The sequence below is a fragment of the Bombus bifarius genome, unplaced genomic scaffold (genome assembly GCF_011952205.1).
Source record: "Bombus bifarius isolate JDL3187 unplaced genomic scaffold, Bbif_JDL3187 scf7180000007984, whole genome shotgun sequence".
In the NCBI taxonomy this organism is placed as follows: domain Eukaryota; kingdom Metazoa; phylum Arthropoda; class Insecta; order Hymenoptera; family Apidae; genus Bombus; species Bombus bifarius.
In genome coordinates this window covers 1,076,910-1,101,359 of record NW_022884367.1, presented here as the reverse complement: position 1 = coordinate 1,101,359, position 24,450 = coordinate 1,076,910, and the positions used below count along the sequence as shown (strand labels likewise).

Below are 24,450 nucleotides of genomic sequence, written 5' to 3'. Positions count from 1 at the left end.
AAATATGTCACGAATAATAATATTTCTTTCAAATTACTGTAAATTAGCACTTAGAAAAGGGTCTGCTTATGAAACAACCTGCAAAAATTCCGCACCGACATTACATAACACACTCCTACAACACTGAATCTCTTAACAAACTCGAATATCCAACGCATTTACCGCAAGAACAGAATAAAAGTTGAACAAGAATCAACGAAACGAGAAAACGAGGTGCATATATGGTTTCTGAAAATCGACTCTTCATTCCTATAGTTCCTTTAACCTCGTTCTAGAAGGAACTTTCGGAAATAACCCAAACTTACTTCCAAGTTTCCATTTCCTTATTCAAGAGATATCTTTCGACGCTCAACATTTTTTACACGTTATATGCCATTCTCCTGATCGTTACGCGGAGCCACAGCAAGTTACAGAAAATTCTGTTCTAGATTTCACACCCGAAGATTGATTGCATGACCCGTAGAAATTGATCGAACGCACGCGACTTTAATCGCGGAATTACGAAAAACCGGAGCTGGTAAATTACCGATCGTATCTGCTCGTTGCATTGTCGTTGGTTACCCTTGTGTTATTAACTTTGCCTATTATAATTCAACGGACTTGTTCGCGGCGCGCCATCGATTTTTTTGTAATCTTGACGCTCTCGTTTAACGTTTCACCTTTCCTCGTAGATTTTCCTAGGGATAAGAGGAACGCTCCGCGATCAAATTTAATTGACCGCCCACTTAGCAACCGGTAATTTTCTGCTTCAGTCGATCTGCTGTTCTTTTCTCAGGAAAATTTTCCGATAAGAGTTCGTGGAAATAAAGAAAAATTGTATAAATAGAGATACGCTTGATCGTACGAACCTTGTTCATTTATTGCTAGATATGCTTGAGTAAGAGTATTAGAACGGTAGAGTATTGTGTCTGATTATGAACGCTCTAATTCACTTACATTTCAATTGAGCAGAAGTTTGTACGGGTTTGGTTTATGGAGAGACATTTCTGTTTCACTGACGTATTTCTCGGATAAAGGTATGTTTTGAAATAACAAGATAAGTAATTTCTATTGTGTCTGATCTCGGATCGTCTAATTCATTTAAATCTTAATAACTAGAGAAGGTTGTAATGTTTTGGTTTATAGAGAGAAATTGCTGATACGTATATAATTCTCGCTGAAGTTTGAATAAAATATTGTATAGTTCAGATTCTAAAAGTGTTAAATTGATAGAGAATTGTGTGCGATGTAATTTACTTATAGATTTAACAAAGGGAGAAGTTTGTAACGTTTTGATCCACAGAGAAAAATTTCTATTACAATGGAAACATTTTTAAGTCTGAATTTGATTTTCAATAAAATCCGGATGAAATATTTCATTCATCGTTTATTGATATTTGTAAATTCTCGTATATACAAAAATCTTTTTCTTTCATTTCGTTCAATTAATAACTCCAAACAATATACCTAAACAAATCTAAAAACAACACTGTTTTTCAATTGTTAATCGATTAATTAAATTGTTGATTGATTTTTAGATTAATTAAGAAAGAAAATAATCTATCCAAAGATCATTTGATACGTGACAGATTGCGATCTGTTCGAGAATTCGAAATAAACACAAAACGTACTCTGCTGTTTTATTTTAATGCCAGTTCTCACCAGCAAACGACTATTGAGATCGATAGTCGCGTAGAAATTTTTGTAATGGTAACTGAATTAGTTTTGTATGGATTTCCGCTTCATCGGGAATGTAATCGATCAGAATCTGTCACTTCCGGGGACGAGTAGAACCAGTTGGTATGTACTGAATCCTTTCAAAGGTTTCGCAACAGAGGATATTAAGGTCCTTTCGGGATGATCGATATGGGAAGGTTGCTAAGCAGCTTACCCGGAAACCCTCCTCAACGGGGATAAGAAAGGTGTAACGTCCGTCCGCCTTGAAGACTTCCTCCTTCTTCTCCGTCAAGATCCGCTTTCGGAAGATGCTGCAAGAAAGTCGGGTTCGTTAATTGAATATAGTTCTACTATTTTTTCCTCATGTTTTTTTATGTAGACGAAACAAGATTTATTGTTTTATGAAAGTGAAGGTTATAACGTTTATAGAAAAAATGAGTCTACTTTTCTATTTGAAGGAAATAGTAAGAAATTAATTAAAGTAAAGTACATTGTTGTGTAACATAACAGCTATTTTGAGAGAAATTGAAAAAAAATGAATAACAATAAAGGTTTATACACGTAACAAGATGATGATCGCAGATAAAATTGTGGAAAAACTAATCTTATTCTTCATGAAGAACATAGTAGAAAATAAATAAAAATTATTTGACACTTATTTTATTCTCCACTTGAGAAAAATACTGAAAGCAAATAAGAATAAAGGTCTATAGATGTAACAAGACTGTCGTTTCAAGTAAAATCCATAGAGCAAGTAATTTTATTTTCATTTTTATAGAACATGTTAGAAATTAAGTGAAACTAAGAATGACATGACAGATAAAATGTATAAAGGATTTCTCTTCCTTTGTTGACATAATTTTACAGAGGAATCGCGTTAAAGCTAAAATAAGCCATTTCGTACAGTTTCATTTATAAAACTTCGTCATAATTATTGAAGATTTATAAATATAATTCTAAATGTTGCGCTTGTTATTATATAAAAATCATTTTATATATATTATTAAACGTAATTGCGTTTCAAATTGACTCTTCGTTATTCATTTTATATTCCACTAGACCGTTCAATACATTTTCAATGAATAAAATCATTTATAAATTCATGGCGCTCGATAATCTCTTATCGACTGAAGCTGAACACAGGAATGCATTGTGTCCTTAATTGCGTCGAATTCGTAGGTGAAATTAAAGGGGATTGAATTAAAATGTGAAAATTTACGCGCGAGAGGTGATGAATCCTTTCGAAATGATTTATTAACAAAGTTTTTCGCGCAGGTATATATGGAAAAAGTTGGGCTCTGCTTTACGTTGCAAGAACAAGCGGAAACGTTGTTCAGCGTACGAACGGTAAATGAAATGCAGCGAAGCTTAAAGAACTTTAGAAAGGGTGAAGCTAATTCACTCGAGTTTTACTTACTCAGATGGCAAGCACCACGGCACCGAGACTCTAAATATCGATAAAGACTTGACAAAGTGAGCATCGAAGTTACTTAGGAAACAACTACGAAAGTTGGTTGCATCTTCATCTTTTGGCCAACGTGAGCAGGCTTCGTCGATGTATTTCACTCGCGGAAAAGAAACTACACCCGATGAGTGGTAGAAAGCAATAAATGATATTGAATAATAAAGAAAACGAATAGGATTATCATTGTTTTAAGAATGATAATAAGAATTGATGAAAATAATGAAATTTGATCTTTATGTTTTTATTATAGAAAGAGTCCAATTATATAATTTTAATTAGAAATAATATTTAACAGAATGTAAGGATGAATAATAATTTAAAGTATATTATATTTCTATATTAATGTTTTGAATATATTCTTGATATTCCGTATTTTATACTTATTTAGAAATTAAATCATCTATTTTATATTTGACAAGAAATAATATTTAATAAAAATTTGAACAGACGCGAATAATAATTGTATTTTGCGTTTTCCTATTAATATTAAAATATTTTCTCAGAAAAGATTTTACGGAAGAATCATAAGTGTGTTATGCTTCAATCGATGAATATTTTGAGAGGAAATATCTTACCAGGCAATTCTCAAGTTAATTTGTTACTTGAATAACTTCCGTTAGAATTCGGAAGAGAAACACAGTTATCGAAGAAAAACAAAAGAATTATTGCTTACCGAACACGATGAACACCCAAGTCGAGATTTTCACTTTGATTTAGAAATTCGAAGGCGTTCGGGCTATAGATTGGCATTTCCGCGGAATTCGAGCGTACTGGCTCCAATACTTCGTTTATTATGTGTAAAACCTGAAACATATTAAAGTAATATTTTATGTATACTGTATATTGTTTATCAGATTTCTTTGTGGTAACGTTATTTTATATTATTGCCTACAAATATTACTTATATTATATTTCGTTCTGTATAATTTCAATCTGAAATTGTTATTTTATTAAAGAATTTTATGTAACATTATGTTATGTACAAAATAAAACGCTTATTATCATAACATTTATATCAAATAGATTAATAAACCACCTACATATACCATTTATATACAAATCATAATTTTTGCTTTTAGTCAACCTAACTTATATATATACATTGTATTGTAGATCTTTTTTTTAATATTAATTATTAGTTTCCAACATGAAACATATTAGAATGTTAAAACCATTAGACATACTTCGTAATGTCAGAGATTTCCGATCATAAATTTGGATTTTGCAATATTCTGATATCATACCACTGAAATATGTTCCATTCAAATGACCATTCTATCGATGTCTATCAGAAGATGAGTCGTACACTTTCGAATGACTTGATATAATTTATATTGATTGAATTGATCGAATTTTTGCCGAATCGATTTGGCGTGTGCACCACGTTTAAATTTCTGCCGCATTTTCTCGCGTAAGTCAGGGATTGACACACGAATTTTCCGATAAAGCTTTGAAACATCATATCGTTTACTCGTGTTACCGGTATCCAGGTCAGACATCCTTTCAAAAATTCACCCGATTGTTAATCTCGCTGACGACGTTTGGATACATGAATTGATAAATGAATTCATTGTCGCGAGATAATTTTAAGTTTGTCTAATTAAGAACGTCCTACTCAGTCTCCTTCATAAAGTAAATTTTGATGCTTTTTTGCGTCTATTTGAATTCACTTAATGAAATTAAAATATGAATAATAAAATAAGAATATCGTGAATGTTATATCATATAAGCGGTATCGTTTTTAACAAATTTATTATTTTAAAAGTCGTTAGTTCTCTTTCAGATGGATATCATTTCTTTAGATATCGTAACGAATATTCTTGTATACTTAGCTTAACTAAGTTGTTAAAAAAAAGAATTTGTTAAAATAAACTTAATTATTTTAACAAATTCTTCAAAACTTAATATAAGAATTTATATCCTCCTCCTGTTTAAAAAAAATATTTTAATGTTTGCCTGTCTGATCACAAGATGAAACTATGAATAAATGAGATTGTATTGTGAATAAAATGTATATGAATGAAATCATATATAATATAAACATGTAATTTAAAAAATGCATACGTATTTGTAACTGGTGCTCATCACAAGGTTCAATAACATTAAATTTCTAAATACCCTCTATTGGTATAATATTATAATAGTATTATCACTGTATCGATGAAATTATCTGAACTATACAATTTTCGATCGCAAATCTGGAAACCATTAGGAACGATAAATCATTGCGGATGAAATCGGCTGAATCGACGCAAATATATTAGTTTGCTATACTTTTGCATCCCTTCAACTGTCTCGCTTTAATTTTCTCTAACAAAATTCAACGAGATATATTATTATTGAAACTGTTCAAAGCATCGAACAATTTTAATCTGCATAGAATTTTTAGAAATATAAATAGATTTTTAGTTGATTTCTGTTGCTTCACTCAAATTACTGGAATGTGGAACTGTCTCGTTATTACAGCAACCTCGATCAATTCTTATTCGATCAAACATATCGACACTATATCGTCTACTACTTATCACCGTTACCATTACCATCAAAGACATATCGAATTTCCAAAAAGAATTCTCATCATTCAACGTCCCGTTACTTCCGCAACAATTTACAAAACAACGAAACTAATCCATCGTCCAGGATCATTCCTAATCGTTGCAGGCGATACATAAAAAGAGGAAACGGCGAACAAACGAAAGGATTGTCGTCCTTTCCGCGATGCTAGTTGGAATCGACAAGTTCAACGAGTTTCGAAGTAAATTGCTACTAGAGATCCAGCTTGCTTGTAAACGTGAAAGTATACAGTTAATCTCGTGAAGTCGCGAGAGCCGAAGCGATACCAGCGTTGCTGATGGTGTTCGAGGCGAAGATATAGTAAGACAAACGACATCGCGGTCCAACCAGAGGAAACGGGGACACAGAACGATGGAAGAAGAAGATAAAGTGAGAACAAGAGGAAAAACGGACACGAAGGAAAGCTGGAGAATGGGGATGGGGTATTTATTCTGCGGCGAGGAACGCAACTATTTCATGGGTGTCGGCTCGGATGCCGTTGGTACAGCAGCGGTAGGATGCAACTACCCTTCTTCTCTCAGCCATCCAGCCTCATTGGAAAAGGCACATCGCCATTTACTATCCGAGAGTTCGCGACTCCAACGTCCCGAACCACTATTTATCCGCTTTTCTCCGCGATCACTGTGATTCTTTTATCTCTTGGAAAGAGTATTCCTCTTCTACTCGACAACGCTATTCTGTCCCTTTACTGGATCGACGTACACCATGATGGAATACGCTTCCTAGATGATAGATACCGGGAGCGTTAAGTTGAAATGATTTTAGAGAAGTGAAGCTTTTTTGCAAAGTGAATTATTTTAGATATTGGATATATTGGATTGCATGGAAAGTTCGGAAAGAAATTGAGGAATATTGGAAATTTGGAAGTATCGTGTCTTTGTAAAGTTAGTGCATTTTGTTCTTTTTTTCTTCTCGATAGATTTCTGATATTTTTGGGGTAGCTTTGAAATGGTTTTTACAAGAAACTCGTCTCTCTTAGAAAGGCAATTTCTTGAAGCATGCTTTTAGACACTTTAGGAATAATTAGATCGTTTTTGTTATAATAAAAATTGTTTTCTCAAATTCGGAATGTGAGTAATACAATCGACTTTTTATAATTAAATAAAAGGTATCCTTGAATTCTTTCATAAAATACGGACACATATTTATAAATTATTTACAGCTATAGTATGTCATGATGATAATAGCTTCATACAAATACAAATGATATTTCATCGCTTTTTGCTAATGAGCAAAAGAAACATTATTTCCATCTTTCATTATTGTATCATCATTCGTGTAATGCATGGTCATATTAATGTATATTATTTCGAAGAATGTTGCACAAGTCTTTAAATAATATAAAAATAGACATATTTGAATTTTTCGATGAAAGATATATTTATAAAATAATTTGATACGTAAGATACTTCTTAATTATTAATAACGCTTGACGTACTGCTTTAAAAAAAGAAGAAAGCGCTAACATATACTTCGTTACTCAACCTAACATATCATTGCATTTTGTCTTCGAAATGAATTAAACACACCACATTCTAGCAAAATTTTCTCTTTATTCCCCGACATATTACTTATTATCTTCCTTGTATGTTATACACTAAATTACTCACGTACGCGAAGTAAGCCATTGAACATACGCGTATAGGCGGTTGAGCATTGTAGCCAGTGAACACGAGAGTAAAACGAGGATCTGTCGATTCCAGTTTATAAACCGCTGCTATGTCGAAACGTTTCTTCACTGGTAAGAGAGCCATGTTAAAAGCTACGTTCCTCTCGATGCTCAATAAAGAAAAACAGAGGCCAGAGAGATTGTATGATAACAAAGAAAATAGAAAAGAGTGGGTGGAAGAGCTTGTTCCATTTATCCGGCATGAGGACTCGGCTGCAAAGGATTCTGTCACGGAGCTACCAAGGAAAAAAACAATGATACGCGTTCGTGTTTGTATGCCAGAGTGGCTACCTAGAAATGAATCGTCTCGTTTCTCTGCAACGACGACGAGGATGAGCAAACTTTCTGTATTCCTTTGATGTCCATTTATCTTGCTTGCCAGACGCGAATCATTAGAGAGGGAAGATCAAAGTGTCCCAGCGAAACTTTAATTTCTTATATGATTTCATATCTATACATGTTTCTGTGTATAGAATAACTTTCATTTATAAATTCAGTGATTCAGACTGTGAATATATGAAAGGTGAATAAGAAAAGATATCGTGTGAATAAAGATAGATCGTGCTTGAACTTCGTGAATTATAAAAATTTGTGGAAATTTAACTTTCTGTGATTAGAATTTCGATTGTTCACGAAAGGGAAAGATTGTTATTAACCGTAATTTTTTTTTACTATTTTTACTACTCATCTGCCAAACGATTAGGTCCATCATTTTGGTTACACTACTCGCGTTAAATGTAGAACTATAAATTTAGTAACCGATACTTTCTCAATTCATCATAATCCAAATAGAAAATCCAGCTTATGCAAGTATGACATTTACTTTCCAGTTTTCTTATATTTGTTGAACTTGTGAAATACTGAGAAATGTTTAAGAAACACCCTGTATATGTTTCGTAGAATGGAAGACAACTGAACCAGGCAACTTTCAGATTCGATTCCTCGGGACAGACAATTCTTCTCTGTGCTGGTTCACCCAGAACGGGTTATATTCTCCTCCGGATGAATTTTACACAGAGGCTGTTACGTGTGGCGAGTACCTGTTCCTGGAACACGACATTTCTTGGGGGCGAACTTTCTGGGACAACGGGCGTACATCTTTCAGGGAGACGTTGCCATTTCTCTTGGCGCGGTTAAAGGAATACTTCTGTCCTGAAACAACTGCTGTGAAATTAAAGACACGATAGAAATGTGTCGCTGTGTTTCCAGGTTTTTAACTTAGCTGCGTCGATGTCGTATTTATTGGCAGAAAGCTATCGAGTGAGAATACGTAAGAGAGTGAATCTTTTAATGACGAAATTCAGAAGAAAAATGATAACAAATTTAATATTAATTAGTGATAATATTATATCGATAAATAACAATAATGGCAACTTATGGAAATAATTTTTGTGAACGATGAGAAATTTGACGAGAATTTGAAATAGCTATCAGTGTATGATAACAGTAAGAAAAAAGAAGTTTAAATTTTCTGTAATTGAGCCTTGAAACTTCTGTTACTTTGAGAAATAGGAAATTTATAGCGTAAAAATTTCGTATACAAAAACTAATGTAAAACCATCTAATTCTCTTTGAATAGTCTTTTTTCTTTTAGACTTTTTTAAAATAACTTACCAACAAGTTTTATTAAGTACACATAAAACAATCACGAAATATTTTAGTATTATCTGTCTAGAAGATAGTCAAAAGAGTACCCTTAATAATGCATTTTGATTTACGTCGATATCTCAATTGGTTCCGAAGATACAGCACTAGAAAGTATAATAGCAGTGTATCTAAGCCTATGAAACTATGAATGACAGCCTGCAGCCTATCTGACCTATATCTTTTTCAGGAAATGCGTACGTTTAATAGTAGAAATAGTAAAAAAAACGCAGACGCTGTCTGTCACTGACCAGCGCACTATTGACTAGGTTGTGATTGGTCAGTGACGCTATGCGAGTGAGAGGTCCGAGCGTGCGAGAGAAACAACGATAGAAAGTTATTGAAAAATTCGGTACTCTTCGAACGACGATATCTCGACAATGGAAAGTCGGATAGAAATGAAACAAAAAGCATATTACAAAGGAAGGTTTACTCTCTCTGCTGAGTGCAATAGGTTTTACAAATTTCCATTAGTTTTGTAACAGTAATTGTTTAAACTTGTAATAGTTTTAATAGGCGTTACTCGTGTATTTAAGGTTTATTGTAACAACTATATATATTTTTCGAACAATGTTGTTCATAATGGTATCATTATAATAATACATATTTTTAATTATAGTACAAAACTATGTGCATTTTGCAAAACTTCGAACAAAAAGTTTATGTATCGTTTATCGTTCAAATTTTACGTAGGTGTATTTCTCACACGTATCACATCATTTTCTCATTTTTCGACAAATTTCATCATTTCTGCGCTTTCAATTCTTATATTTTAACCTGTGATGTGTGATTCCACCTTTTGTCAAAAATCTGGAAAAGTAAAATCCGTTATGAAGTTACTTAGTACCTCTCTTATTAATATGTCTTCTTTCAAACATTCATTGGAAATATTTTCTTCATGGAATTAGTTCGAAATTCAGTACCGTAAAATTTCCTTAATTGCAACCCATGCATTAGCGATATTTCAACGTTTTCAATTTACTTCTGGTTTAGTTTGCCGTTGTTTTTATCACAGATGATAGAGCACAGGGGGGAATACTATAACATTTCTCCAAGAGGTCGTTAATTCGAAGTTCAGCCCGTCCTAGCCACCGTCTTGGGGCCGAAGTCACATTTACACCCTCGAATGCGACCATTAATAAAAACAGGCGAATGGTTCGTTATGGCTATTCGTAATTAATTGTTTCTTCATGGTACCCCAGCGGACACGTAAATTAACAAATGCTTAGTTAATGGAGTGGAATTTTACGACGGTTCCGCGAGTATCTTTGTTATATGTTTGCGAACTTGTATGGTGTTTTAAACACAGATTATTTACGAGCCACCAGCAATGAAAATTAAAAATTAGAAACTCATTCTTCACGCTACAGTGGTAATAAAACTAAGCTAATGACAGAAATGTTCCAAACTTGAAATTTATTCAATCGAAAGAAATAAATATAAATGTTAAGAGTTACAGTAAATATTTAATATAATAAAATTTAGTTTTGCACTTTTCATATCTTTGTTGCAATCAAATTTATCAAATACACAAAAAAAAAAAATAAATATAAAGAATCGCTAGATTCCTAATATCTTCGGTGTCTGCTACAAAAGACAAACGTAATAAAAAGTCTTCTTCCATACTATCAGTTTTATAACAACGAAACTACTAATCCAAATGAATCAGAAACAAATTGCCCCTAAAAATTCAAATAACATCCCTTCACTACTAATCTACTGGCATGAATCTGCTTCCATGAAATAAAACAAGCCATTTCCTGCCGGAAGCATTAAAACATTCGTCGTACGAAGGCAACAGGATTTTCGATTGTCTCGAGCGAATAAATAAGGATTCTATTTTAGGTCGAGGCAGACAATTCGTTCGGCGACCCATTTCCGAAAACCATTACCGAATTCGGAAAATCATGGCTCGTAAGTGATAGACGAGCGTAAAAACACGTCCGTTTCGCGTTCCCATTTGCTTGCCTGTTGGCGAGTATACGTGCAAAACTTGCCTAAGATACGAGAAAGCGCGAATTGAGAACATAAACTGCTGGTTCCATTCCGTTCGATTACTATAACGCTCTTCTTCGTCTTGTGTGCCGAGAACAGCGGACGGTTCCGGGTTTATCAGGGTGTGGCGTCCAGACACCATGGCGCCGATTTCCTCTACTCGTTTCCCCTTTTGCTTCCCCCCTCGTTCGACGAACAGGAACGCTACGCGAGATTAAAACCACGCCAACTGACCTCCGCTAATCTTCGTGCAAAATCGGATCGCAACGTTCTCGCCCTGTTAACACCCATTAAAAGTTTATCATGGACGCGTATTTCCTGCGGCAGATTTGCGGGCTTTTACGAACACAGCAACAGTGGCTTACGAAAGTATTCGTAGAAACTGTTTACGAATATATTATTACACCTGCGTTATACAAAACATTTTGAAATTTCATTAACACTATAATGAGGCTCGACTATTGTGATTACGTCGACGAAATTTGAAACGAATCTGAAAACTTGTCAAAAGTTACAGAAGTATTTAAACCAGTTAGCGATTCACGTGTTAATAAACTCAAATTTAATACTTATTTATGTGTTTATGGTGGCTATTCCCACGTTGTCTACTCATTGTATAGTCATTTTCGCCAGATATCTTATATCTTCTACGTTTCATGCATCTTCATATTGGTTGTAAATTGTACCGATATAATCGCGACAGTCGGCGAAGAATTTTCTAATTGTAAGGTGGTAGATCATTATGTTAATTATACGTATTATTATCATCGTTATCGAGCAGCTCAGTATGGGAAAAAGGAAAAACTAGAAACGATAGGAGAGAACTAAAACTGAATTCGGCTGAAATTGCTCTAACACTGCGACATCGTAACAAGGGCGTTAAAAGAACGCAATGGTTAACACGGAGCGCTGGACAGCTTGAAATCGTATAAAAATATTATATTTCCTAGCTTATTTAAGCCGCTACGCCGTTCCGTTTTCGCTTTTCTGCCCGGAAGTATATCCTCGGTGGAACACGAGATCAACTCGGAAGTACCGTAATAACTGACAAAGTCCCGGCACCATTAACGTTTACGATCTCGCTCCGCGGACTATATCACATGTTGGATGCCCCAGCGAAAAAATACTCCGAGGAAATTCCTAAAGCCTCTGTTATTCACAGCTCGAAGAACGATGCCGCGTGAAGGCCAGAAAAGCCGTAGTTAGAACGAAGGAACGGCGCGACGCCTTGCGCTACCGAGGCGAGATTATCCATGAATCTAAAATTCTATGGAGAAAAGCAGGCCGCTAATCCCACCAAGTGATGTAACAAAAGTTGAGGAACTTTGATACGCATCAGTGTATAGAGCGTAGAGTTGGCGAATAAGCTATCTGTTACTTTTACGCAGTGTAAAATATATTAATTTTGAATACAAGTCCATTGGCATGAGGTTCGGATGAAAAATGGTACAAACTATTCAGTTTGAGAAAATTGTGAGTAAAGTTAGAATTTATTAGACGTTATGTATCATGTTAATTTAGTAGGAAAGAATTTAATAGGAGAAATTGAATAATAAAATTTGGTACTAATTTAACAGGAGAAGAGCAGAATGGTATATAATTTAATAAACGAACGAGTAGAAGGAATCAATACACGAAGAGTAGAACAGTAACTTAATAAAGAACTTAATAGACAGCGTGTAGAAGAACTTTAATAAAAGGATTAATAGGTAAAGAGTATAAGTGGACATCCATAACAAAATCTTTTAAATAAATACAAATTTTATGTATAAATTACCTGAACATACTTTATTTTTGATAAAGATTTCTACCATTTTTATGAGACCTTCCATTAAAGGTGATAAAAATTGTATACTTCAGTGGAATGATTTACAATTACATACTGCATTTTGTAGAACTGCAGTATGTATTGATTACTATACTGATTCGGTTGGCTAAAGCTAACAGAATTAAATTGTACTAATATTTCAATTAAATGCAACTAAATAGGAATGAAATGGACATTAATTTGGAATCGATTAAATCGAACTTGAACAGTAGGAATAGAGACGCGTTGTTTGAAAATGGAATAGGAATTGAATTTAAATCGGAAGAAAATGAAGTATGAAGTCGGATTGGTACTGAAATTAAACTAAAATTTTATAGAATTTTAACTGTAAAATAAACGAAATACACGGCACACGGAGAAATAACAAATTTAATTAAAAATACACGTAATGACTGAACCAGAATTGAATCGATCATGCTTGATTTATAATTAAATAGCAGCAAGATTGAAATTGAATTGAAATGGCGGTAAAAGTGAATGGAGCAATCGTGAAGTAAAACTGCTATTTATGAATAATAGAATCTAAACTAAAAACGCATATGAACAAAATGAACAACTAGCTAAAAGCGATCCGATACTAAATAAAATATACATATTTCATTGATTGAAAAAATAAATTTCTGGATTTTCTTCATCATAGTTTCAATTCATTCTAGAAAGAAAGGAATTAGATGCAATATAAATTCCTGGTAGAAATTCAACAAAAACAAAAGAATATTGATGGAAAATCGAAAGAAGTGCAATTCGAGAGGAACAAAAATGGAGAAAGAAGCTTATTAACGCGAATCTGTTTCGGCGGTTAACTAGAAGATGCGACGCGTCTACGGTGTTTCAATTTAAATTTATGATCAATTTGTATTCATTACACCGTTTGAACAGGACAAATGTCATAAAATCAGGAGACGAAGGCAACATCAAAGATACACAGCGTTTGCTTTTAAAAGGATATTTCCGTTGAAAGACAAATTCGACTTTCATCTTGATACCGTAGAACGGAATATAGAATGTGCGTATACATATGCGTATGTATATCGAGAGCGCGTGTACGTGTGTGTATGTGCCTCTGGTTGAAATACATGTATGGGAATAATACGCGCATATCCGCTTTCAATTCCATAGATATGTAAAATATATGCCGCACTCGCGGCAAAATGGATATGGAACGCTGGAATATTTCATCGTTAAATCGATTGGGTATTATTACGAGTTACGGTATGAGACAATTTAAAGCTTCCTTGTTATTGTCGACAAAAAATCAAAGCGATCACATTGTTTTGCAATGTTAAAATATGCTAGTAATTATATTTCAATTCGTTTTATCGAAACGTGCTCTGTAAGTCGGTTAAAAAATACAGGAATTATATTTCGTTTATTTTATGATTATGTTTATTTTAAGTTAACTACATTACAGATGAAATAGTATTCGGAATCAATACTCTCTGGAGTGAAAAATATATCCTGATTTTTCTTTATAAAAGAATATAAGTGGATTTATCGTTATAGTCTAAATGAATAATGGTGAAATAACAAAAATTAATGTTTTTAACAGAAGTTTATAATTGGTAGGTGCTTCATTAATAATCTTCATTTTTCTTGTAATTGTAGATATGAATTTTACAAGTAGATTAATGATTCGAAAGATATTCAAGAGATATTGCCATCTAGATACTTGTGATAGTAATAAAGTCGAAAAGATAACAAATCCATAAAGTTTAGTGAAAAAATTATAAATATGATACTAATAGGTAAATTATAACTACTATATAGATATAACTATAAATTAATAGAACCATTTTCGAAATCAATATTTTTCAAGAAAGTTGAGAAATCAATCATTTTAATGTAATATTCTTCAAGAAAACTCTATAGCTACACCAAATAAAAAGACAATCTTGGTAATACATAGCTATTTGACGAGGTATTGGATTTTAAAATCATTCTCATATGAAAAATAAAACACGTGATTGGCTTTCACGTGGATTAGAAAATTTTTCGTTAGACGTTACAGGCTAGTTGATTTAGTATTGATTAAAGAAACTATATAAGTAACTCCTTTACGAACTGGAGAAATCATCTCTTATTCCTTTACCAAGTGAAGATCGTAACAAAGTGAAAAGAATCCGTAAAGACTAGAGACAGAATCGTTTATGCCGAGATCAACGACGAATTAACGATTACGTCTCGTGCTCAATCTAGAAAACGAATTCCGCGTCTCAAGGCAGTTTTCGCGGTTGCGTCGGCTCGTCTCCTTCACGATGCAATTTCCTTTTACGAGACACTCCAGCAGTCTGTAGAGAAACTTCCCTCGGGAGGGCCGGGAATGCGATGGGACAAGAAGAAGGGAAAAGTATCAGAGAAGTTGGTTCTACGCGGTAACTCGATTTGGAACGAAATAAAGCCGAGATTTCGCCGGTGTAAATGCGACCGAATCTCTCTGTGAGCCAAGAGGACAAAACAGCGCAGCGTTACGGCTTGTTAAAAAATGTACGCTAACACGAAAACGTTTCACTAACGATCGAAAGGGACAACAAAAAAGGCTGAGAAGAGTTAAGAGATCTCGAGAAGTCGAAATGTAAAGGAAAAATCATTTTATCGATAATCTGAAAACAAATCTATGTGCTGGGTGTAAAACATGATATAATCGAACTTTTTCTGAAGATAGTGATTTTGGAATTCAATATATCAACCTGATTTGAAAGAATCTACTTCAAGAAGCGTTTCACGTATATATTGTGTGCGTTACATAAAGCATTTTGAAATTTCATTAGCATTTTAACGAGTCACGATTGTTTCGATTATGTCGATAGAATTTGACATCAATCTATATTTTATTAATCAAGTAGGGAATTAATCACTAAATAGTATTGAAGTCCATATTTAACGGACAACTCGAATCGACATTGTATTTGTAAGACTGGTACAGTTTAGTTTTATTTCAACTATTATGTTTCTTTGAAATGCATACAAGAAGAAACGAACAAATATACACGTACAGAGATCACGCTCGCGGATACATATTTATACATAAAAAAGGAACCAATTTTCCCGCACACATCACGCTGTCTCGATTATCGCCTGTGTTTTATTTATTCTTCAAGGCGAGATACTATACACACATACATGCCATAAAATATTATGCATTACAACAAAAATATATTACGTCTTGTACCAGAATATATTAAATATATCTTACAAATCCAACATTCAAAACACTAGAATGCATAGAGTTAACTACATCCTTCGACAAACTACTTTAACTTTCCGACCACTGCAACTCTCCTTAAAAATTTCAATAACCAGGAGACTTAACGACTTCTCCATCCACCCTCGGAATACCAAGCAAATAGAAGAATTCCCCGATATACTACACACGTCTATAGAAAGTCCGTAGAAAGAGCAGCGGAGGTCTGTCGGGTCAAGAAGGCGGGGACGTTTTTAATCTGGAAAGCTCGCGGGCTTTTGATCTCATTAGACGCTGTTGGAACGCGCCTCGTTGACGCGTCGCCCGAGGCGTCCCCTGCTCCCGTCCCTGTTTCTTAACAATTTAAAGAAATTCCAGGCCGAATAACTCCGTCGACCCATCAGCCGGATCGGCTAAAGAGTTACGTTTAATGGGGGGGAAAATGGCGCGCGTCAGGGTGAGGCCACGAGCTGGAGCGAGCGAAAAAAAACGGGTTGAAAGAGAGCAGCAGAGTCGTTTCAAAGGAACGTATCCAGGATGAGGAGCAAATTGAAAATCAGTCAGAGGGCTGGTCGAATACTTGGCGGATAGTTTCGTCGTTGAACAGGGTGAAGCTGCGTGAGAATATTCGATAGGCTGCGTTTAGTCAATGGGGAACAGCACGCCCTTTGTTCGAGCCATCTTCGAAGGGTGTGAATCTGTTTTCTGAGCTATAAAGGTGTGAGTTTGTTAGGACAACGCGGGATAAGGGTGGTTTATGCTTCGAAAGTTAATCGAATGGGTATCGAGTGGAATAGGGGTGTGCGTTGTTTATTTTTTTAAGGGCTGAAGTTTGGCTTTTGGGATATTGGAAATTGTACAGACACGTAAATGGTAAAAATTGAAAATAATTGGGATACGCGAATGATATTGAAAATAATAGAGAAATTTCGAAAATTCTACGTGATATTGGAAATGACAGAGACACAATGGAGGTGAGATTTGCCTAACGAATTCTTGTTCCAGTTACCTATTCGTGTCGGTGACTTTGAGGCGCGCGATTTTATTAATATTCTGTAAATTCGTTTAAATTTAATCGTGAATTTTACATTTTTGGAATCTTTTTGTTTACATAGATTCTTATGTAAACAATATATTAGAAATCTAGTACAGATTTGCTAGAATGTAGACATTTTATTTTGAAGTAAATATTGTAGAAAATTGGAAATATTAAAAGGTAAATTCGATAAATTTTTTCACAGGAATGAAAATAAGATATGAAATCGAAGTATATTACGTAGCGAAATTCTTTGAGCTTGTTCTTTCATATCTGGAAATCGAACAATACAGGGGAATTTAGCAAGCAGAAATTGTGATGCTCCTGACAATGTATTTCTACGGAAAATTTTTATTGCTGCATTACATTTTAATCTTCGGACAGCGGATTGCGTACAACGAGGATCGGATTAATTTTGACCCACATTAAAATTTTACTTGAACACTAGCTGGATTTAGATTTAATTCCATGTTCGCAAATTTTTTCTTCAAAACGATTTTAGAAGAGATTTTCGTGTCTAAACTTCTAGAATTTTTTGTTCTCGTTTTATTAAACACTTTTTAAAAAAATTGGTGTAAATATATATTTGAATAAAAAATCATTCGTATTCTATATTTACGTATAAAATCATTATTATTTTTAATTTTATGAAATATTATCTAAGTACAATAACTACATATAAGAATATAATCTAAAAATAACATACATATAAAACATATAAAAATAATTTGTTGCTAACAGATTAAATAAAAATTACAAATCGCTTCATCCTCTTATTTCAGAAACTTAAGAACATATTTTTAAAATACGATATTTTTAAAAAATACCTTTATAAGAAAATTCTTTCTATTTAATTGATTCCTATAAATGAGGATGCTCCGTCACAAAAGGACTACAACGTCTCTAAAATATATCCACCGTTCTTAATAATTAGATGTTGACGGTGCATGAAAGAGTAATTTGATTGTTTCTGCATTAACAGAATTCGAGCGTAGTTGGTTGCGAAGAAGCAACCGTGTTGCCGATGAGTTAATCATCAGAGCGTAAAAGAAAGTTCCGGCTCGAGCTTCATCGAGGTAGCCGGCAGTAGACGGCGAAGTTCATCGAATCGGAATGTAAAAAGTTATTCGATTAGCCCACTTTTGTCTACATTAATTATGATCCGATACTTTCGTGCTCTACGAACGGCCAGGAAGTATCGGCCGCGATAGAACTTCTGCGTTAAGTGGATGAGAAAAGTTTCTCTAATACCAGCGGGAGAGAGAAAAGTGAACCGGAGAAAAAAAGAGCGCGAGGGGTCAGAGGGAGATGAACGGAAGAGAGACTTGATCTACGGTCGAGCGCGTTGAAGAGATTAGTCGAAGACTGGTCCCTCCATGATTTTCATCGGTCCGATAATACTGGATGTAGATTAAAGGAAATTTCTCGGGAACTGATTCGAAGAACGGTGGACGCTGGGAGTATCAAATGTTTCAGAACGGAGATCGAAAGGAATATAACAGATAGTTATAAAGTGAACTTTTCCATTTATTAATTTGAAATTGATAAATCTGAGTGTTACGGAGTTAAAATTGATTACGAGTCTAAGTTGCGATTAAAGCGTAATTAGCAAATTTGGTTAGTGACTTAATTGACCGTATAACAGAACTTAGGCTAAGTAGTTTCTAATCATACAAGGACACCTTTGCTACAAGAAGCAATTACTCCTCAATTCTGAAGTAAGAAGTACTGAAACTTTGGAGTTGCCGAGTGGTAATTGAATTTGAAATCAATTATCACACGAAGCAATTATGTTTGAAATATAATCTTTCTGTATACTACATACAATTAATTAAATCTAAAATATTGTTAGTATCTAATATCTAAACAAAAAAATAATAATAAAAATAAACATATTAACTCCTATTTTCAACATAAACTAGTTCGCATCTTAGTTAGGTAGGATGACTATAGAAAGTAATATCACTATGCTTAAAACATAAAAACTTTTCAGGATCTTTACAGAAACATTTTAAAAGATAAATCATTTCAGATATCAATTCTTTTATTCGATGTAAAGTGACATTGAAATTAAAAAAATCTCTGACCTTCAATTCATTTATCATTCATTTATCAAATTTCAACTGTTCAATTCCTCTGATAATTCTACCTAAAGCTCTATTCTATGAGTAGATTCAAAGTAATCCAAGTTTCCAGCCGCATTTGCAAAAAGCTTCCTTCACGCTTTCCACTTTCTATTCGTTGAATTTTTATTGGATGGCTGCGTTTCTGTTTCACAGAGAGCGAAACCTTTGTCGATAAGAAGCATCGCCTGGGGATGGGAAGAATATTCGACGAGCTTATCGACGAGACGAGTCGATATTCATCGATTTAACGAGGCTTGGTACCCCGACAGAATTGTACAGCTCATTAAAAGCTCGTTAGAAGAGAAAGTGCGTCATGCCAACTTCTTAGGTGCAGTTTCGCGAGTATCGCGACGAGAACGCCGGAAGTCATGTTCACGCGGAGCACCGCGTAAACTAACTTAATTACTCGCGAGATTACGCTCGCAAAAAAGTAATTTGCGATTAAATTAACCGCCACAGAAATCTACCGTGAAACGTAGAACAATTCTCGACACGAATGTGTTTTTTCCTTCTTTAGAATGTTTTGCGACGTGACTACAATTCTTGACGAAAGTGAAGTTTTTGTTAAATGAATGAAAACATTGTCTATTATATTGGCCAAACAAAACAATTATAGAGGTACGACTATATTCACAAAATCAACACAAAATGTTGACAAACTTCGACTAGTTGAAACAAATTTGATCTAATAATTGGTTGCTTGACATTCAGATACAATTTAATGTGAAATTGTCATAAAATATTAGATACAATTTTTTCATTCTTCTCCTTTATACAAAATTGTATTGTGTTTGTATTCGTTGACCTTTTAAAATTTATTATTAATTTGACTAGTTTAAATGAGGCTTAGGGTTATGATTTGAAAATCTCTGACTTGAAAAAAATTGAACAACTGTTATAAAACGCTAACCTGAGTCATTACGTCGCCAGCAACGGTAACCTTCGATTGGAAATTGCTACGTTCCATAAGGATCTTCGCATTATTTATGTAGACTTCCTGACCATGTGTGCCAGTTTTCTTGGTGACCCACAAGGGCGGATTACCTTCCAACTCCGACGAGATTGAATCCCCTAGGTTCTCAATCGTTTTTGGAGAGTTCGCTGAAACAAAGAAACGAATACTTCTTATTGTATTATTATTCTCTTTAACAGAAAATTTATGCATAGTTAGATGGAAATAGAATTACACAGTTATTTCTCTCAATGGAAAATTTCTTTGTTATTTGATTTCTTTATATTTTCTATAATAAAGTTACAATAAGAATAGCCTCCTCCATGGATTAATTAATTGGGAAATTTTGCAAAAATTGCAAAAATACATATTATCTGAATCATTGACTGTGAGGTGAATATAATACACAAATATTCGTGCACTACTACATTAATAATTTGGAATAGAATAGAATGCGAAGAAAACTCATTTACGAAAAGAAATAGTAAAATATTGGAACTTGATTGGAAATTAATTTAGAATCTTCTTAACTATTGTTTATGACATAAACTTTTGGTTCAATGAATATCGTCAATATTATTTATTAACAAATTAAGTCACTAAGACCTGTACTTTACAATTTCTTTTTAAATACCTACGAACGATATCAATTAAACGCAAGATGATTGAAAGAGCAATGAAATATAGAAGACATTCGTCAGAGTACATAATTACATGATTAAATTCAAATTCCAATTTTCGCGTCAAATTTTAACAATTTCAATTAAACCCCGAATAAACCTCGGCACTAAGAAAAAGCTGTAAACCGTGAACAACGGAGCTAAGTAGAAGGCCAAATTTCCGCAAGGTGCAATCCATCAAACGCGTCGCTTCCTCTTCCCATCATCGCCAGAGCCAAACCGTAAAAAGATCGTTCTCGAATCCGAGCTCGTCACCGAGCGGAGCACAAGAATTTTATTTCCAGCGCAACGAGCACACGAGTTACAAGAGCACGGAAACGGGATTTGAAAAAGAAAAAAAAAAAAAAAAAAAGAAGAAAAGAAACGCACCGAAAGAAAAAATAGGGAAAAGGTGCAACAAAGAGGAAGAAAAACCGACTACCAAGAGGGGATGGTAAAGAGTTCGCCGCGAAGCTACAAAGCTGTTCTCTTTATTATCTCGTTACCGGCTAGAATGTCCTCGTAATCCCGAGATTTTTTCAGCCGCCTGTCTACCGCAATAACATAGATACCGTTTCTGCATCCTGCGGAGAAAAGTTCAATCTCAGGCATAAAAGGAGAGGAGAATTCGCGCGATGGGAGCAACAACAATGGCGCTCATTACCGACGTCAGGAATTGGGTCCTGTGTTTCGTTAAACTGCCTTGCCGTTTTCTTCTCCAGAAGAATCGAGAAACGTCGTGATCCTCTTGGATAACGTTTCTTCCTCTTGATTCTTTCTTTATCTCATCCTTCTTTTTAGTGAGAAAAATTCTTGGTTCCGAGGGAATCATTTCCTTGAACTATCAGTTGTGAACGAGATATGTGTTTGTGTGTGTGTGTGTGTGTGTGTCATTTTCCCTTCTGCGTTCGAGAGGCTGACAGCAGTTTCGACAAGTCCTAGACCAAAAGCTTCTCGTGTTTCTTTCCGTTTGATGGGCGAGCTGGCCAACCATTTTATCGTCGCATCAGCGAAAATGTCCCCACTCTCTTCGAGTTCGCGTGAGTGCGATCGTTTTTGCTTCTAGATCCTCGAATCGACGCTCTTTCAAAGGATATCAACGCCTTTTACAGACCTCGATCGAGGACTTATCTGAAAATGACTCCTTCGTTTTCGAGGAAAGAGATCGATTTGCACGAGATCACATGCAAATACATCGGTGATAGACGAGGTGTAAGCGTGGTTCGAACGTGGAGAACGGAATAGTGAGTGTAACTTGTTGGGTGGATGGGTGGTGTGATTTGGTTGTAAAATCGGGCTATGATGTGGTGTATAAATTTTCCGTGTAAAAGACAGATCGATGAGTTCAGGTGTTTAGAAATTGGTTTGCTGCTTTGAATTGATTAGTTACGGCCGGGCAGCGAATTTTTATACGTTTGCGAAACATTTAAATGAACAAAAATTTATGAAGGATAACCATGAATTTGAACATGGAAATCCAAAATTGCAATATTCGTTAATTTTTATAAGATAATTTATTCGATAAATAAAATTACTAATTATAAGTAACTTCTATACCTCTATGACAATGACATAAAGATGTAAAATTTAATGTAAAATCGAATTCCTCAAGTTTATTAAAATTTCTATTAAACTTTCATTAAGATGGTTATCAAGATTCATAATTATCAAAGCGTTTAATAAAATTTCAAAGGGTGTAAATTTCATCGATATTCTATTAGAATTATAGCCTAATTAAAACTCCAGACGATGTTGAGACAGAAAAGTACAGGAGGTAAAAGAAATTTAGGCACGTAACTGATACATTTCCACGTTTATCTGCAGCTAGTAGGAACAAGGAAATCTTTGATACCGTTGAATTACACCGTGAACAAGGGGGTAGAATGAAATAAAAGCAGAGACATTATTCATCGTGGGCATCGAATTGTACGTACGACGATCGAAAAATCTAGACAAATATGTTCCATTGAACGATCAATAGGTCTCTCCCTCCCCGATCTCTGCATCGTTTTGTCCCAGACATCCCTTTCAACGAAGGCGGATGATTAAGTCCTCGATCGAATCCCATTTATTTTCCGGCAAGAAACCCCTTGGGGCACAGGTGCGATGGCCGACCACAAAACGAGAACATTCGTACAAAGCTGCTTGCGCAATCGATTTATATTCTCTCGCCAAAAAACCTATTTTTCTATGCTTTCGTTGCGCGTCGGCCAGCTTGTAGCTGAAAGCCTGCTTTTCGAAATCTGCTTCGAAGCATCGGTTAACAAAGAAAATAACGCATTGCTGGATTAACCATGAAACAAAAAAAAAAAAAGAAATAAAACAAGCTACTGTTTGCATGCCACGCGGGAAAAGTGTCAGAAGTGGCTTGGCTTAGCGGTGACACGATAAACCTACGTAGTCGAAAACGTTGGGAGCTAGGCGAAATCGGGATTCTCTTTCGATACTGATTGGATCGTCGGTAAATGTTTTCCTAGTAGAAGAGGATATCTATGTAAGTTGGAAAATCTGTGTAGTTTTTATCGAGAGATTTTGCTTGCTTTCCTCCTCTCGTTTGATAGCTTTTTGGAGAATGTTTTTTGAAAAGTTGTGTTATGGGCTGAAAGCAGATATATTTAGATGTTACTATATAAATCCTTTTTATGCTACCGCGTCATCAGTTGAAGTTAATTTTACTTTTTAAAAACGAAATTATCTCCGATAAAATCGATCAATTTCTTCGCTATGTCTTTATTTTAACATATTCAAATACTTTTTAGGACTAAATTTCTTTTGAGCTAACAGTACTTATATTGACAACATAAAAACCTACAAGTCAGCAAAATTAATATCTCTCATCCAAAACCTCTAAACGCACAAATAATTTACGAACTAAAACAAAAACTAGATTAAATATAAATATTTTCCCAATGTTAAAAATTTTCTACCTGTTGTTGTCCTCCTATAAATGTATCATTTAGCAGAAATATCAAACAATTGAACTTTGGTGGTATTAAAACCATACATTTCAAGACCAAATTCCCGCCAATGCAACCGTTCGTGTGGATTCAGTGCAGGCCGATTCGCAACATGTATTCGTGGATGAAATTTTGAGGAAAGATGGATGAACAAACAGACTTCCGGCGGAGCTCATAGAAATGCTGAAATGTACTTGGCGAGCTCGGAATAATTTCGATTTCAGTGGTCGTTGCACGATCGTTTACACGGGCGCATACCAGCGAGGATATTTCAGTACACTGTGAGGCACGGGGCATGGCATCTTGTTTGGACACTTCTTTAAATCAATTACGAGTTCCTGGCAGGCAAGTTCGGCGAGTAAGTAGCACACTTCCACCCCTACCAGTTTAACGAAAGTTCGGCGAACGCCCTCCTCTCCATTGCCCTCCGCACGGAAACGTGGCATCAAACTCTCGGTTTCCGGATTGTTTGCTCGGCGAATTCAATCGGCGCATTTGCGATTCAGATGATGATCGGGGCAGCTTACGCTCGTGAAATTCGAATATCACAATTACCCAGCCTTAGACCCCTGGTAGGGCCAAATTTTCAAAATTCCACCCTCGCCTCTGGTTACACTACTCGCGTTGCGTTGGTTGTAAGTGTGCTGGTCATTTGCAGGGCGAACACGTTGATTCAAATTATCTTTAATACGTGTATGATGCGAAATG

General features: G+C 34.8%; 1 protein-coding gene across 7 annotated transcripts in view; it reads right to left on the bottom strand.

The window, feature by feature from the left end:
• Window positions 1–24,450, bottom strand: part of LOC117204944 (fasciclin-1) — a 373,763-nt gene that overhangs the window by 71,421 nt on the left and 277,892 nt on the right. For all 7 annotated transcript variants that reach the window (XM_033442870.1, XM_033442871.1, XM_033442872.1 and 4 more), the window contains exons 3-5: window positions 20,085–20,275; window positions 3,795–3,925; window positions 1,871–1,967 (exon numbers count right to left, since the gene is read on the bottom strand). In XM_033442870.1, the coding sequence (XP_033298761.1) occupies window positions 1,871–1,967; window positions 3,795–3,925; window positions 20,085–20,275 (419 nt within the window). The remainder of the gene's footprint in view (window positions 1–1,870; window positions 1,968–3,794; window positions 3,926–20,084; window positions 20,276–24,450) is intronic.